Source organism: Leuciscus leuciscus, assembly GCF_965113295.1.
Source record: "Leuciscus leuciscus genome assembly, chromosome: 6".
In the NCBI taxonomy this organism is placed as follows: domain Eukaryota; kingdom Metazoa; phylum Chordata; class Actinopteri; order Cypriniformes; family Leuciscidae; genus Leuciscus; species Leuciscus leuciscus.
Genome location: NC_138730.1, coordinates 36,677,559 through 36,695,360, shown reverse-complemented (window position 1 = coordinate 36,695,360; position 17,802 = coordinate 36,677,559). Strand labels below are relative to the sequence as shown.

The 17,802-nt window shown below is 37.6% G+C and overlaps 1 protein-coding gene across 2 annotated transcripts in view; it reads left to right on the top strand.

Annotated features, from left to right (window-relative positions):
* Window positions 1–8,058: 8,058 nt before the first annotated feature.
* The window catches only part of dip2cb (disco-interacting protein 2 homolog Cb), a 34,293-nt gene continuing 24,549 nt past the window's right edge, over window positions 8,059–17,802 (top strand). For both annotated transcript variants that reach the window (XM_082173434.1, XM_082173433.1), the window contains exon 1: window positions 8,059–8,455. In XM_082173434.1, coding sequence (XP_082029560.1) covers window positions 8,377–8,455 — 79 coding nt within the window. In that variant the 5' untranslated portion in view covers window positions 8,059–8,376. The remainder of the gene's footprint in view (window positions 8,456–17,802) is intronic.

Here is a 17,802-nt window from a genome sequence, read left to right as displayed (position 1 = left end):
CAATAGGCTACCTTATATATAGGCCCACGGTGAGTTTCGGTTCATTTATGAGACGAGCTCCAGGTTCGCCAGCGCCTCCGTGTCCTGATTATCTATTTTCTAATAGCTTATATATTCTTCTTATTTATTGAATCCAGACAATTGGTTGATGAAACATCGATTAAAATTAAGATACAATTAATACAAAACGAAATTAAATTTAAAGACAGGCTTTGTGCTTTCAGTTTGAGGTCTCTGTGAAAGTTTTAAAACATTCTTTTATTGCCGCTTTAGAGAAATACATTTAAAAAAAAAAAGCGACTTAGTCCAGTGCGACTTAGGCTATATATGTTTTTTTCTTCCTCGTGGCGCATTTTGTGACTGATATGCGACTCCGGAGCAATAAAATAAAAGGGACTCCGGAATAAAAGCAGAATCAATAAAGTCAAAAATGTGATGTGCAGTCAGGTTTGAGAGTGTGCGCGTTTTTTGAGGAGTTTTATAGTCTTGATATTGTTTCTTATTCAAAAGTGGTGACGCCCCTATCCACGCTGCACTAGCAATATAAAACGCACACACACATGTCTGTTAAATTAAGCAATACTTTAAGGTAGTCTATATTTTTCTGACTAACAAATTACTGACACAGTAAAGGGTAGATTTAAATTAAGAAAAACAAAATTTCAATAAAGAAAAACAAAATTTCAATAAAGAAAAAAACTAAATGTAAAATTTCAATAAAGAAAAAACGAAATTTAAATAAAGAAAAAAAACATTTAAATAAAGAAAAACAAAATTTAAAATTTAAATAAAGAAAAAACGAAATTTAAATAAAGTAAAACGAAATTTAAATAAAGAAAAACGAAATTTACATAAAGAAAAACGAAATTAAGTTAAATTAAAATCGAGATTAATTTAGATTGATAATAATGGGTAAAAATGCTAATTGCCTATATTTTGTTTCTATTGTTATATTTTCCACAATGTCAAAGCAACGCAGCTTAACCCAAAACACAAGCTCAGGCATTCACTTCTGTCCATACAAACTCCGCTGTTCTGCGCTCTAGCCAGAGAACACTCCCGTTGCAGGAACACTTTAGGCCAAGAGGAAGCAAATACATACCGGTATACTATGCGTAGGTGGATGTGATCGGGGATTTTGGCTGTGTAACATTTAAAGCCACTTAATTTAACGAAATGACTCAAATAAAGATTCGTTCATTTTTATGAACGAGATCGAACAAGAGAGTCAGTAAAATTATCCGAACTTCTCATCACTCAGTCATGACTCGTGAGAGCAGGGGGCGGGGCGGGGCGGCGCGGGGCGGGGCGGCGCAGGGCGGCGCAGCGGCAGCTCAGCAAATCATATAGCCTATTTTGTGAATTGTTCATTCCCGATTGGCACACATTTTGCCGCCCTTACAAAAGTGCCGCTCTAGGCAATTGCCTAGTTCGCCTATATGGACGCGCCGGCCCTGCCTGTACTGGTTCACACATTGAACTCATTGCGCCAGCCGCGAGTGTTTCCAAGTCTACGGGGATCGCATCAGTTGATTCGCTATTTTGCTTACCAACGTCTTGAGCGTGAACACCGCGTTTGACCCATTTTCCTGTGCACTCGCTCATCTGTTCAGACGATGTCCTGCGAGGACAGCGATTGGCTCTTGTCTCAGACCTTCCCCGAGGTGATTGGACGAGTGATTAACACCCAGTTTGTAACCTCTACAGTGAACTTCCTACCGCTCCGATCGATGAAGCGTTTGCGAGATCCTTATATCACCTCACCAGGGAGAAATACTTCTCAGTTCAGGTTGGAGAAAAAAAAAAACTGTGACAGATAAAATCATTTATGTAAAGAACACTAACATTTAGACATATTTTTCTATGTTTTTCAGTGTTTGCTAATTTAATGCCGTAATTCTGTCTAAAACAAACTATTCCAAGTGAAACTGTCCAGTGTCGAGGCTGGGTATATGTAAATGAGTTCCCTGTGATTGGTTCAAACACTCCGATCTGATGCTAACGTCTTTTTTGAGCTAAGCATTTAATATGTTGTAATTTGCTATTTTATTTATTTAAGCCTCATGTTCTGTTGTGATTGTCTATGTTTTATTTTCCTGTTATTGTTACTAAAACGGTACCATCTGCTCAATTATTCAATGACTTTCGGGAATCAAGGTTTTTAAGGGAATTTGTGTCAGCAATTTTCGATTGACATTAGTAGAACACAACACGACGGAGCGTGCGCTTAATAAACAGGACATTATGGTAGGCCTATGTTGTTGTGGATGCCATCAGTGCCGGTCCTCCCCATACGCAAAGTAGGCCTACCCATGTTGCGTAGGGCCCCCGAACCACCAGGGGGCCACCTTGATCTCAAGAATAAAATAGGAGTGTGTTTTAGTTAAAAAAAAATTATTTTGGCTTCCAACGATTATGAAAACATGATGCCTTTACCCGTTCCTTTCCTTTAAAGCGGTGCACTGTCACCATACGTAACATTCAATTCAGTCGAATCATGTAACGTCACGTGTAAAAGCGTATTGAGCTGCAAAAGAGACGCTTTTCATCAGGTGGCTTTCTGTCCGCGCGATCCGAGATGGAGAGAAACACAGACAAGTACAGGCTACTTTGGGTTTCTGGCGTATGCTTTAACGGAGAAATCCAGTTATGTCTTCAGTTAACAACATAAACAACTCAAACAACAAAAGAAAACGAGAGAATCATTCACTACTCTTCACTGAATAACATAAGTAACTTAATAAGAATCAATGTAGGCCTATATTTAATTCATACAGTGAAGACTATACAATGTTTTATTTTTGTTAAAAAAAAGTACAATTCAATATCTGAATAGTAGACTATTATTAGTAGTAGGCTAAATTGTTCATTTCATGCATATCTTTTTTAAATGTATTTATTTATTTGTCCTATTGTTTTTATTGTATTACTAAGCGTTTCGAATCACTGTTGTTGGTTAATAGTGAAACTGCTCTGAAAGATCGGACTAAGAGGTTTGGGGTCATTTTGGGGTTTATATGAATGCACTGACAGGGGCCCCCTGGACAAAGTTTTGTTTAGGACCCCCAGAAGTCTAGATGTACTGCATACTATTATCAGTAGTTATCGTTCTTTGTGTGAATGGGCCTAGGGCAGGAGCAGCGAACTGTTAGCCTGCTATAACTTTGTGTCACTTTTGTGGTTTGAAAACACTATTGAAATATCCTTGTGTGAAAAAATAATAGTTTACTTGGAACAGTGTTATTTAGCCTATAAAAAATACACACAATACCGCCTAAAACTAATTGTCTCAGCGGTCATTGTTCTTTAAATTTATAAATATTTTATATTATTATTATAATTAGATAAAAGAGCGGTGGGAGAATAGTCTGAATTGGGTTCCAGCATCTTGTACTGGTTCACACATTGAACTCATTGCGCCAGCCGCGAGTGTTTCCAAGTCTACGGGGATCGCATCAGTTGATTCGCTATTTTGCTTACCAACGTCTTGAGCGTGAACACCGCGTTTGACCCATTTTCCTGTGCACTCGCTCATCTGTTCAGACGATGTCCTGCGAGGACAGCGATTGGCTCTTGTCTCAGACCTTCCCCGAGGTGATTGGACGAGTGATTAACACCCAGTTTGTAACCTCTACAGTGAACTTCCTACCGCTCCGATCGATGAAGCGTTTGCGAGATCCTTATATCACCTCACCAGGGAGAAATACTTCTCAATTCTGGTTGGAGAAAAAAAAAAACTGTGACGAATAAAATAATTTATGTAAAGAACACTAACATTTAGACATATTTTTCTATGTTTTTCAGTGTTTTCTAATTTAACGCCACAATTCTGTCTAAAACAAACTGTTCCCAGTGAAACTGTCCAGTGTCGAGGATGGGTATATGTAAATGAGTTCCCTGTGATTGGTTCAAACACTACAATCTAATGCTTACGTCTTTTTTGAGCTAAGCATTTAATATGTTGTAATTTGCCATTTTTTTATTTAACCCTCATATTCTGTCTGTTTTATCTGGTGTCTGTGTATTTGGTGTTAAAGTGACAGCAGCCTAAATAAACCCGCTGCTCTCTCTGTCATTTAATGTTACTCAAACAAAAGAAAACGAGAGAATAATTCACTGCTCTTCACTAAATAACATTAGTAACTTAATAAGTATCAATGTAGATTTAATTCATACAGTGAAGACTATGCAATGTTTTATTTTATTTATTTATTTTTACACTTGATTACTTTATTCAATTTCTGTATAGTAGACTATTATTAGTAGTAGGCTAAATTGTTCATTTCATGCATATCTTTTTTTCGGTTTTATTTGTCCTATTGTTTTTATTGTATTACTAAGCGTTTCAAATCACTGTTGTTGGTTAATAGTGAAACTGCTCTGAAAGAACAGATTAAGGGGTTGGAGGTCATTTGGGGTTTTTTATGAATGCACTGACAGGGGCCCACTGGACAAAGTTTTGTTTAGGGCCCCCAGAAGTCTAGATGCACTGGATGCTATTATCATTAGTTATCTTTATAGTTATCGTTCTTTGTGTGAATGGGCCTAGGGCAGGAGCAGCGAACTGTTACTATAATTTTGTGTCACTTTTGTGGTTTGAAAACTCTATTGAAAGTATTCTTGTGTGAAAAAATAATAGTTTACTTGGAACATTGTTATTTAGCCTATAAAAAAGAGCACACAATACCGCCATAACTGAAGACAACTAATTGTCTCAGCGGTCAGTGTTGATAAATATTTTATATTATTATTATAATTAGATAAAAGAGCGGTGGGAGAGTAGTCTGAATTGGGTTCCAGCATCTTGTACTGGTTCACACATTGAACTCATTGCGCCAGCCGCGAGTGTTTCCAAGTCTACGGGGATCGCATCAGTTGATTCGCTATTTTGCTTACCAACGTCTTGTGCGTGAACACCGCGTTTGACCCATTTTCCTGTGCACTCGCTCATCTGTTCAGACGATGTCCTGCGAGGACAGCGATTGGCTCTTGTCTCAGACCTTCCCCGAGGTGATTGGACGAGTGATTAACACCCAGTTTGTAACCTCTACAGTGAACTTCCTACCGCTCCGATCGATGAAGCGTTTGCGAGATCCTTATATCACCTCACCAGGGAGAAATACTTCTCAATTCTGGTTGGAACTTGGAGGAGTAAAAAAAACTGTGACGAATAAAATAATTTATGTAAAGAACAAAAACATTTAGACATATTCTTCTACAATTTTCAGTGTTTGCTCATTTAATGCTGTTATTCTGTCTAAATCTCTAAAACAAAGTCAACTATTCCAAGTGAAACTGTCGAGGTGTGTATATGTAAATGAGTTCCCTGTGATTGGTCCAAACACTACGTTCTTGTGCTTCTTTTTAGAGTTAAGCATTTAAGACATTGTTTGTAATTTACTATTTTATTCATTTAACCCTCATGTTCTTCTGTGATTGTACTGTCTTTATGTTTTATTTTCCTGTTATTGTTACTAAAATAGTACCATATGTATAAAGATAGCCTAAGTGAAGTCACCTCCTACTTTTAATCAAACATAGCCTATCCTCAAAGGTTTAATTTCAGCTTTCCACAGAACTCCATGTTGCACGTATGTGCACAGTGCACTCTGTTTTATGGCTTCTCTGAGGTGGTTATACTGTCTGGTTCTAGGCTATTGGCTTTATGTTGTGTGTTTCTTACAAGGGTAGGCAGGCTTTCTGAAATGTGTGCATGACTTGCTTACCACAAGTAATAAAACTGTATAGATCCAAATCCCGCCTGGATCTTTCTTTAGCCTTAAAGGGATAGTTCACCCAAACATGAAAATTTTCCCATGATTTACTCACCCTCACGCCATCCAAGATTTAGCCTAGATATCTTCTTTCAGGAGGACACAGTCAGGGTTATATAAAAAAATAACATTGCTCTTCCAAGCTTTATAATGGTAGTGAATGGCGGTCCTGATTTTGAAGTCCAGAAAAGTGCAACCATCAATCATATAAGCTATGTGTTTTTCTAAGAAAAATATCCATATTTAAAACTTTATAGACAAAAATAACTAGCTTCCGGCAGACAGCCTACGCAAGTCAACTTACGCTAAAAGAGTAACCCCTGACGGGATGTATGACGTAGGATGTGGGAGAGGCATATAGCTTTGACGGCCGTCGCGGTTGAAACAAATAGGGCTGGCCAACAAATTCAAGCTTTTCTTATATCGAACTCCTCCGACATTTCTCTTTAAAAATTATTTCAAATTCTTATTCGTGACCGGTGTTTTGTTTTGCTCTATCCTCTGCGCTTCTGCGTTCGTCAATACACGCATCAGGTCAGAGGTTACTCTTTTGACGTAAATCAGTGCGTACGAGTGTTGGAAGCTATTATTTTAGTTTAGTTTTAAATATGGATATTTTTCTTATACAAACGCATCGCTTTGCTTCAGAAGGCCTTTATCAACCCCCCGGAGCAGTGTGGAGCACTTTTATGATGGATCGATGCACTTTTTTCCCCCCCATTCACTGCCATTATAAAGCTTGGAAGAGGACATTTTTGAAAATAGCTTAACTCCGATTGTATTCGTCTGAAAGAAGTTAACGAGTTTGCTTGCCCATAAAATCTTTAAGATATTAGGTTAAACTTATTTGGCTTGCTGTCCACTGAAGAGGGGCTCGATGAAGCAGCTTCAACTCGAGCTCTGATATACCCCCCAGTGGCTAAATGTAGGATATGATAATTGAAGGGCAAGGTACCTGAGATGAAGGTGGAGTTTGGGGAGGTGGAGGGATACTGGAACAGCTGATGCTAGAGAGAGGTAAGCGGCTGCTTATATACTCAGGCTGTTGATTGAAAGATTAGATGGGCTCACTCCTCCCTAACTTGCGTTTAGGAACTTCATAAAGTCATACACACCTAGGATGGCTTGAGGGTGAGTAAATCATGGGGTAATTACAGTAAACATTTTTGGGTGAACTATCCCTTTAAAGGTTAATGCTGCTGTATATTTTATGTATGATTTTGTTGCAGGCAAAACTTTGGTGAGAAGGTTTTTTTTTTATAGAACTTAACTGACCAAACTGACATAATTTCAAAAGCCAAATGTATATATTTTTTTTAACTTAAAAGTACATATGTGAGTGAGTGAGTGAGTGAGCCAGAGAGAGAGAGAGAGAGAGAGAGAGAGAGAGAGAGAGAGAGAGAGAGTGAGTGAGTGAGTCTTGTTTGTGTGTGTGTGTGTGTGTGTGTGTGTGTGTGTGTGTGTGTGTGTGTGTGTGTGTGTGTGTGTGTGTGTGTGTGTGTGTGTGTGTGTATAATCCCAGTGATCCCTGCTTCCTTGACTGAGATCAGTGCAAACATGCCAGAAGATGTTTATCCTGCTTCCTTTTTATTTTTGGAGTGTACCATCTATTCAAGGAACTGGAAAAGTGTATCAAACTATATTAACAGTCCTGAGAAAGATGAGAGGCACGTTATGCAGAAATACATGAAAAACAAATGAATCAGGATGTTCGATTTTTTTTTTAATGCAATGTAAATCGCTTTGGATAAAAGCCAAAATGCAGAAATGAAAATAAAATAAAGACTATCAAGCAATCTCACTCCAGTTGAGTAACAGATGCACATTTTAACTACTTTAATGTCATACTATCACGCACCAGCAGGAGGCATCATAACATCTCTAAATATTTTAAAAGTTCTTCATTTAATATATCAAACAAAACATATAATAAAATGAAACAACAATTATTAACTTTAAAACATTAACAAAATAAAATATTTAGCATTGCGTAAATAGGTCGAGTTGGCATATTTCCTCTCTTTAGACAGGCTAGCCTAAGTAAATATTTCAGTTCTGTAACTATACAATTAAGTGAGTGAAAATGGGGCTGAATGGTGTTTTTTTCTCTCTCTCTTTCTTACACTCTAACGTCTCGTAAAATGGATGAGAATCGAAATTCAATGAGATGTGAATTTCTTCAAAATAACTCCTATTGAGGCATTTCACCCGGGGCGTGTTTAATGGCACTGTAGGTCGTTATATCTTCACACAGATGCCGCTTTCCGTTACTGTCGGTGCGCGCGCGCACTGTCGCTCTCTTCTGCGTTTGAACGAGCACCGAGGTCACGTGAGCGCGACGGCAGCAGCGGGCACAGTGGCACCGCAGTGGAAACACGGGCAGCTTCGCTGCTGCTGTGCACCACTTAAAATCCGGAATCAGAAGGAAGCCGAGCGTAACCGAAAACCGACCGGTGATGACGGGTCTCCTGTAACGCTTCTCCTCGCTGTCCATCCGCGCTCACACTCATGCTGTCTATTTTTGCACCGTGAAATACACGTTTGACACCGTGTGCTCGTGAGACACAGAGAGACGCTGAGGCTCGGATGTGTTGGAGTCGCAATGGCAGACCGTGATTCGTTACCGCTGCCGTTGGAGGTGCGCGCGCGGCTCGCGGAGCTCGAGCTGGAGCTATCAGAGGGTGAGTAGCTGCCCGTTTGCCCGGTCAGAGAGGGAGAAAGTGAACGACAGAAGTGGAGATGAACGGGTCAGCGAGCTCGATACATGTATCAGATTTAAGTGAGCGCGTGTTTACATTTGCAGAATCGGACAGAGCGGTTCCGTTGACCTTGGTTGGATGAGGAAAGAAATGCATATTATAAGACATTAATGACGTGTTTAATACCTTGCTATTTGGGTTAATGAAGGAAGATGTGTGTTTTGGAATTTAAAGTCTCCCTCTCTCTCTGTCTCACTCTCTCGGTCTCTCATATATTCCATTCTCCATTCCAGTGAACTGTTCATAACACGGCCACCGCCTTTGTGAATATATAGGGCACGTAAATCGGTTATAAGTGAAGCTGGTGTGTTTAAAGCATTGGGATCATATTCATCTGGCTATCCTGTTTGTTGTGTATTTTGCACGTAATGCGCTTGCTCGTGAAGTGCATCTCTCTCTCTCTCTCTCTCTCTCTCTCTCTCTCTCTCACACACACACACACACACACACACACACACACACACACACACACACACACACACACACACACACACACACACACACACACACACACACACACACACACACACACGTATTAGATACATACTTTAAGCTATCAAAGGAGTAAGTATTCAAAATTCATCAGTCATAAAAACAACATTTTCATGGGGACAGTTTTTCAGACCACCATGAATTTTGATCAGCCTTAATTGACAAGGGTTTTCAAACTTAAAAAATATGAGGATCCCCTTGTGAGGGAATCCTTCGTAAACAATTAAGGTTTTAAACTGAACCTATATTGAAGCTATATTTCTTTGTGTATAAACAGATGTTTATGCTTTGAGTGAAAAACAATATGAAGAGTTTTAAAAAGATAGCTTGTTTTCAAAATATTCACTTATATTTTTCACTACATTAAAGCAAAATCATTGAAACATCATCTATATATATATATATATATATAAAAAAAAAGATTGTATTAAATTAACTGTATGATTGTAAAACAATATTAGAAGTAGTGCATCGAGTCCATCTGGGATTACAGATTCATATTGATTTTATTTAGTTAATAGAAGTTAGCTGATAAATAATCTATATTCACTTTACAGGACTTTTACACAAGTGCCTAAAACTTTTCACAGAGCTATAGCTTTGCAGTTTTTTTTTGTTGTTTTTTTCAATTGTCTTGGAGACGTTGCCGCAGTTCTTCTGGATTTAGTCTGTCTTAGTTTTTTCTGTTTCTTCATGTAATCCCAGACAGACTCGATGATGGTGAGATCAGATCATACTGGCTGTTGTCAGACTCCTATTACATATTAAAAAAACTCACTGTATCATAACAATAATCATCTACATAATATCTCAATAAATTTAAAGTTGTATAAAAAAGAAAAAACTGCCTGTATAATAATTATACGAGAATGGGAAAATAGTAAAAAAAATTAATGTAGCATGTCACACCATTGCTGTAATGAGTGGGGACTTAATCCCGTTGATTTAGAAAGTGGTGCTGCATGGCCAGTTCTTGCAGAAGGGAGTCTGTGTTTTGTGGTTTATGTTTCATGTAGATTGCATCATTTCTCCTAACAGAGAGACCCAGAGAAGGATGATTCCCCTTATTAGGCCACATCTGTCGTCCCTGTGCGCACGAGACAGCGTTCTGTTATTTTGTGTACTTCAATCAGATATTAAATAATCCATCATTATGTTTATTCGAACACAAACAGTTCAGAAGTTCAGAATGTTCCCATTGACTCCTGACCTGGTCAGATGAAGTGGGCCAGGAAACTTAAGGGGGAGATGTTTCCCAAAATGCATTATGTTTTGGAGCTTTTTATTGTATACTTCAGACTACAGTGTTTCATAGTGCATTCAACGTTAAATATGCTTGAATAAATTAGCATGGATGACATGCATTCATAAGCTTGTTGTATATTATAATATCCTATTTGTGTGTATGGATGGGGGCATCTGTTGTCACTGTTCTGTTGCTTTGGCTTCTGGCCTAGTTTCCACGCATGCTCTCATCTGATTGGCTTTCTTGCCACAGGCAATCGTTTCATTGGTTCACAGTCTCTCATGCTGTGTTCAGATTGGCTCTGCGGACAAAGGCTTATGGGGGCAGAAGAGTCATTCTGGAGGATTAGGGTCTTCATCTGATCAGAGTAACATATACTTACACTAATGCACTCATGCAGAATATAATCTTGTATTTATGTGGTCTGATTTTGATAACTGACAAGTGTCTGTCGTAGTTTTATCAAACCGATAATATGACTACTTTGTAAAGAGAAATGTTGCTTTTTCTGTTTCTGGATTGTTTTGTTTCTAACAAAATAATCTGGTTCTGTATATTCTAGAATTATTGCAAACAGGACTGTGTGTAAATATGGGTGTGTGTTAGAATGACACTTTTTACTTGTGCGTACAGGTGTCAGTACGGTATACGGTAGTATACATGAGGTTACTGGCACAATTATCATTGTTTGCATACAGGAGTCTGCAGGGCATCCTGGTGTTACAGCAAAACTCATTGAACAAGCAATAAAAAAATACATTTTTAGAGATGCACCGATTGCAATTTTCTTGGCTGATTCTGATTTCCTTTTTTTTTTTTTTTATGTGACCTGCCAATTCCGATTTTCTTTTTAAGAACTATAATTGGCAGTATATACAGACAAAAATCTACTTTTGAAAAATCCATCTTCAATGCTAAATTTTATTTCATTTAAAAAACCACATATGAAATGACCATGGCTTTACGTTTTTCAGGTGGGTCTAACAGTAGGCTAGTATTCAGGTGTGATATACTACAGAAATCAAAGTAATCAAATGTAAAATAACACTGGATAGTCTTCATTGTAAAAATAAATGCAGATTTATACTTACAATTAAAGTTACAAAAGTTATTCAGTCGAGCAGAGTGATTTTGTTTGTCTTTTGTTCTTTTATTAACATGACAGACCGCAGCAGGAATATTAGACGGCTGTCCCTTTAAGAGTTTATGCTCGGATCCAATTTACAGTTACACAACATGCGTTATGTTGCGTGTTCTATATTGTTATATATTTATATATTGACTACTTTTATTAGGGGATGCATGCACCAATACAGAACTTTTGTCTGATACAATAAGCGATAATTATTTTTTTATTTGAAAGCCCATAACCGATATATTGGATGATAAATTGAAATAACATTTTTAGAGAGCCTGATTCTGACCTCACCATTAAAAGCCATGTCCCAAGCACACAATTATTATGTTTTTATTATAATTTTATGTAGCCTATATGACATGTTGCACTTAACTGTATTTTCCTTTTCTTGAAGTGATTCCAATCATATTCAAAGCAATTCAAAACCATCATGGCGAACAGTGCGCATCTGAAGTGTCTCAGCTGAAGGAAATAATCAATTATTTATCGACTTTGATATATTGGCTAGATTTTTTTAATCGGGTCGATAACGATAACATCAAAAATGAACATGTATCGGCCTATACCGATATGGTAGCCGATATATTGTGCATCCCTAACTTTTATTATGCTTTTAATAGGAGTTTGAAAGCCAGTCACTTTTATTGTATGGAAAAGAGCAGCATGATCATTCTTCAAAGCCTTTTTGTTTCACAGAAGATAGTCGTACATGTTTGGAATGACATAGGGGTGAATAAATGATGAAATAATTTAAATTTTGGGTGAACCAACCCTTTAAATGTGAAGTGTGTAATTTTTTGATTTTTCAGTAATACTTTCTCAGTTGAATGTGCAGAAACCTTAAGTAAACCATTTGTGGGTTTACTTGCTGAAGAGTGTAAACTCTATGGTTCTATCAAAACAATACTCTTCGTTTAAGTGGCCTGATTTAGCAGCATTAGCTCAACCAATGGCACGAGTTTGGGGGAGGACTACCTGTTTGACCCAACAATGGTAGGGAAACCGGTTTGAAAGCAATTATCATTTTTCAATTACAGTTGGTCATTTTTAGGCTTGTGGGTTAGTTTCTGTGCTACCCATGTGTTGTACTAGTAAACATGACAGTTTAAACTACTGGAAGGTCATCCTGAGCAGGTAGGTCATATTTTCAGATCAGTTTTAGAGGCCCAGAGACTATGCAGTTCACCTAGTTTATAGTGATTTTTCGTCGCCCCAAGAGAAATCATCTCTCCAGACCTGTATGACTTTCTTTGTGATATCAATGACTGCAAAATGGAGCTTTCGAGAAGGAGACAAAACCACTTAAGAGTATCACAAAAAGTATATTCCTAGTCTTCTGAAGCTGTATGGTACTAGTTTTACAGTAAATGATGAAGGACTTAAATTCAAGTAATTTACTGACATCTTACCCTCCAGTGGGCTGTTAACTGTTGCGACTGGAATGAATCATTGAGAAAATGAACTGTCAGTGAACTTGACTACGCAAATGAATAATTCAGTGTTATTTTGTGAACTGGACAGATCTGATTTAAAAAAAGAAGTAAGAATCAGACATTGTTATTTCTCTCATGAATGTGCCAACAAAAGCAATAGTGGAGATTCAAGGTTTTCAATGAATAATAATGATTTCTGTCTGTTCCTCACACAAAACTATGGCTTTAAAAGACTTCACTTTTATTGTCATTTTGAAGCTTGACAGCCCTAGTCCCATTCACCTTCATTATATTTAAAAGAAGAGCCAGGATATTATTCTAAAAATGAATCTTTTCTGTTCCACAGAAGAAAAATACAGGTTTGGTACAACATGATGGTGAGAGGATTCCTTTAAGACAGGTTTCCGTTTCCAGGACTTTCATTCACCTTGACTGAACTATCAGCAAGACCTTCGCCCTTACCTTTCCTGCTTTCATAACCAACTGTCTACTTGTACCACAAACAAAGTCGTTCTGTGTTGCAGCCCAAGGCAGTTTGAAGCCTAAAACAAGATTTAGTAGCTCGACTTGTCTTTGTTTTGCTGTTGTAATGCTTTAATATTTTCCTGGTGTAGTGTTGTGTTTTGAATATGTTTTTTGCTGCCTGATTCAGTAATCACACTATCTACTTAGCCATTTTTGGTAAGAAAGGCTTCGGCCATGAATTTGAGTGTTGAATGTTCTAGTGTACTGTGCACAGACTCTGTGAATGTTGAGGTGCCGGCAAACAGGGTTTGTTGTACTGTAGTTTCTATGGTTGGTATAGCAGATGGACCGTTCAGTGTGAAGCAGGTCTGTTTGGCTGAGAGAAGCTGCTTTTCATTCATCTTTAGAAGAGATGCGAGTCTCATTTGTTTGTTTTTTTCCTATTATATTGTCCAGGTCAGGGATTCACAAACCTTTTATTTTTTTTATTTTTTTTGCAGCCAAACCCCTTTAGCCTCAAATATTTAGGTCATTTACAACACATTGATTCATGTTAATGGTTCTCTGATGTCGGTTAATGGTCATGTTACATGCCCGTAAACAAATTAAGAGTTACATTTTTTAGTAATCATGTATTTATTTAAGTTTTACATTTTTATGATTTTAGTCATTTTTAGCTTTTTATCAACTCAATTTTGGGAAAACCTGGTTGGGAAACGTTCTTGAACATTCAAGTCTACATTCACCAAGCTAATAAAAAATAAAAATGTAGAAATGGCACAAATTAACATGTTTTACTGTTCTTTCCAATGGACCAACAATTTTTTTTTTTGTACGTAAATTAGCTCTATGTAATGAGTTTGTAATGTTTAGCCTCATAATGTTTATTAAGTGAACAACTAGATGCATAACCTTTAATACTTGATATATGTGTGTGTGTTTATTGGGGGGTTGTCATGGGAAGTTACTCTTTCCACAACTGCAGCTGTCCAAAAGCCTGTCATGATGCTATTTTTATTCATTCTCTCTCTCTCTCTCTCTCTCTCCCTCTCTCTCTATCTCACACACACACACACACACACATACACACACACACACACACACACACACACACACACACACACACACACACACACACATACACGTGTACAGCTTACTGCCTCAAAGAGATCAGCCATTTCTCTTTGATTATTACAATTATTAATGGGAGTTTTATAAAAGTTGATGTAATCATTAATGTTGTTGTTTTAGAAGGAATTTTATACTCTGTCTCTCTAAAATATTCTGTTCTCCCCTAATTTCCATGCTTTTGCATTCATTTTGAGCTGCAGGCAATCTCAGAGCAGTGTGTGTGTTTGTGTAAGACATGACCTACATACAGTTTTATCATTCTGTTTATGATGGTGTTGGCATTAGTTTGGGTGGTTAAGCTCTCACCTGCTAGTCTTCCATCTTTAAAAAAGAATCCTGCAGAAGCAGAACATCAGCCTGATACCGAAGTTCAGAGCTGTCATCTTCTGTAGGACAGAAATATCATGCAATTTCATGAATTGAGGGATTCCTAAAATGGATGGATTTGGGGTTCATTCATGTTTGAAATAATTAAAATAATTATAAATGTAATAGTTTTTATCTCAATGATATGATTGAAGATAGTCTACTTAAGGGTCGTCATGCATCATTTCACATGATTACTGATCTTTTTTTAGAGCTGAAACAAGCGATTATGGGAAATCATCATTTCCAGTTACACTCAGATTAATCATTTTGTTAAACAACCCAGACACAATGTCTAGAGTGTCCCTGAACCTACAAAAGGAAGCAATCTGTACACTTTTAATGATCAAAAATCAATAATCCGAGGAGTTGAAGGTCCAGATGACTGTCACACCTTCAGTTAAAGTCTGAATGACTATAAATTACTATAAAAAAAGTTTTTATCATGCCATTCTTTTCTTGATCACTGCTGCAAGCCGAACTCTCTGACGGGACACAGCAGTTCAGAAACTTTGACTGTATACCAGATTTTACAAGCTGAGGTCCTCCTACTTCTGGGTAGGACCCTCTCTCTTCCCAAACAACCCAGATGTTGAATATAACCTGGATTTAGCAAGATACTGGCAGCATTCCTTGGGGCCAAATTAAAATCCCAAGTCAAGTGTGATGTTTGTGCATGCTCTAGCTCTTGGTGTTCATGGGAGAAATAGTGATATCTGATTTGTAAATGAATAGTTTTATTTGAGTCTAGCTCAGATTTGCCAAGATTATAAAGTCTTAATTCTGTATTTTAGATAATCCTTTAATAATATATATATATATTTATTTTTATGGGTTGATAAACAGAAAGTTCAAAGTTGTTAAAAATCTAAATCTTTGGTAACATTATACATGTCCTTACTGTCAAATTTGATCAATTTAATGCAGAAACCATAGGCGCTGATGATATACCAATTGGTTAGAATGCCAACGGATTATTGACCATTTATATAATAATTTATCTAGACATTTGATTATATTTAGCTCTTTACTCTTATTGTACCCATTCATTCAGATACAAATGTCGCTCAGGGTCTCGCGCTGGCCGTTCTTTTATCCAGATCCACAAACTTCCCAGTCTTGGTCACTAGACAGAGGTAATTGACTATACTATTTAGATGGCCGCTCATATGCTTGCGCTCTCTGAAAGTATTTTGTTCAGTCCCCATAGATCAGTATACACTTGAATAAAGCAACACTATCTCTAGTATAATCCAACAAATATTACTTTCTCTATAGGTAGCCTTGGTTGGTCATGCCATGGTTTCCCGTGTACACTTAGCTAGAGTAACATTACAAATAAACAGAGGTAAGGCTCACCCCATTTAAGTTGTTCAATCAACATTCTGTTGTCCTAAATGGAAATTCCCTAGTTTTTAGCCTTTACAGTCTAAGTACACTTGAACCAGTTCCAAGTGTTAGCCGGATCTCTAAAAAGTGTTGTTGTGCCCTATGCTCCACTCAAAACTAGACTTTAGTCCGTTACTAACCTGACACAGATTTGTGAACATAATCTACTAGAGTTAATAATTTCAGAGTGAGTCAGAATCAATTCAAATGTAACAATTTAGTATTATGCTCAGAAATAAAGAGTAAAAGATACAAACCTGACATCAGAAAATACTGGAGGACATTAAGTATTACGGGCTGATCTGGCTACAGAATCGCACCTGAGGCTTTTGCAGCATTTCTTTAAATACCCACCCTAGACAAACATCCTCCAGATTGAGACGAGCTAACAACATAGCCAGGTCAGCCATTTTCTCTTTATTTTTCCTCAAGGAGTTTAGACAAATCTTTATTTGCCCACTTTTAGTGATTCCAAAGGCTCATCTTGCACGGACCTTTTACTGCTGTAATCTTTGACATGTGGTGCATTTCAGAAGACCCTGTTTGCGCAACAGTGTTTTAAAGAGAGCTGTACTGTAGGCTGCTTTGAGCTCTGTTTAACAAGGTGTTTTCTCTCACAGATCTGGCTAAATTCACACAGCATTCTCTCTGAGCCCAAGCATGTAAATCCCACGAGGTCAACTGTTTCTGAGAAACCTTGCATCAACAATCCTCCCACAATCATTTGCTCAGATCACATGCCATTACGTGGCAATTCTAATGATCCGATAACCCGAAAGTAACTAAAATGTCGCAATGATATATGCATGCTTTCTAAATGGAATTAAAAGCCACATGTTTGGTTTGCTTTGACAAGCAGCCGTATCTAATAGAGTGGCCACGGAGCTTGTGTTCAGTTGTGCGTATGTATGCGCAAGCACTCATGAGACTGCTTATGTTATCTTGGATTTGATTTGATTATGCGTGTGTGCGTTTGCTCAGGTTTTAGTATATGCATATTATGTTATCTTTGTGCACGTGTATTATGTAAAGCTCAGTGCAGATTGACCTAATAACCCAGTTTATGGTGTGACGTTTTCCCCTCCAGGTCTGTGTACAATCAAGCCTTCTCATTATATTAAATGCAGAAATGTATTTAAAGTTCAGATTTTCTCTCTCACTCTCGCGCTCCCTCTGATGTTCATAATAGAGGAGGAATCTCATGAGAACAGGGCCTCCATGTCTTCATTTCCTGCGGGTCTCTGGGGGGGCTACCACACCTATGTTGTCATGGATATCATTTGTGATATTATTTTGGGATGCAGGAACGCAGCATGTTTACACTTGTGTTTGTTTACTTGTATCCATCAGCCACACTAACTCAGTCAACACAGAGTCATTTGGGAAAAGACTCAGAGTTTAAAATATTAATTTGAGAAGCATTTCGCTTCTGTCAGTAATTCTGTTTTCCACTGTGTATTCCGTGTTGATTTTCTGAGATTACATTATAATGTAATGTTATACAGCTGCATTGCACACTAGAGGTCTATAGGGGTATTAAGTTACACTTCATGACTTGCCTTTTGAATAATCATATTACTATCCGACTTTTCATTTACACTTGGTCACA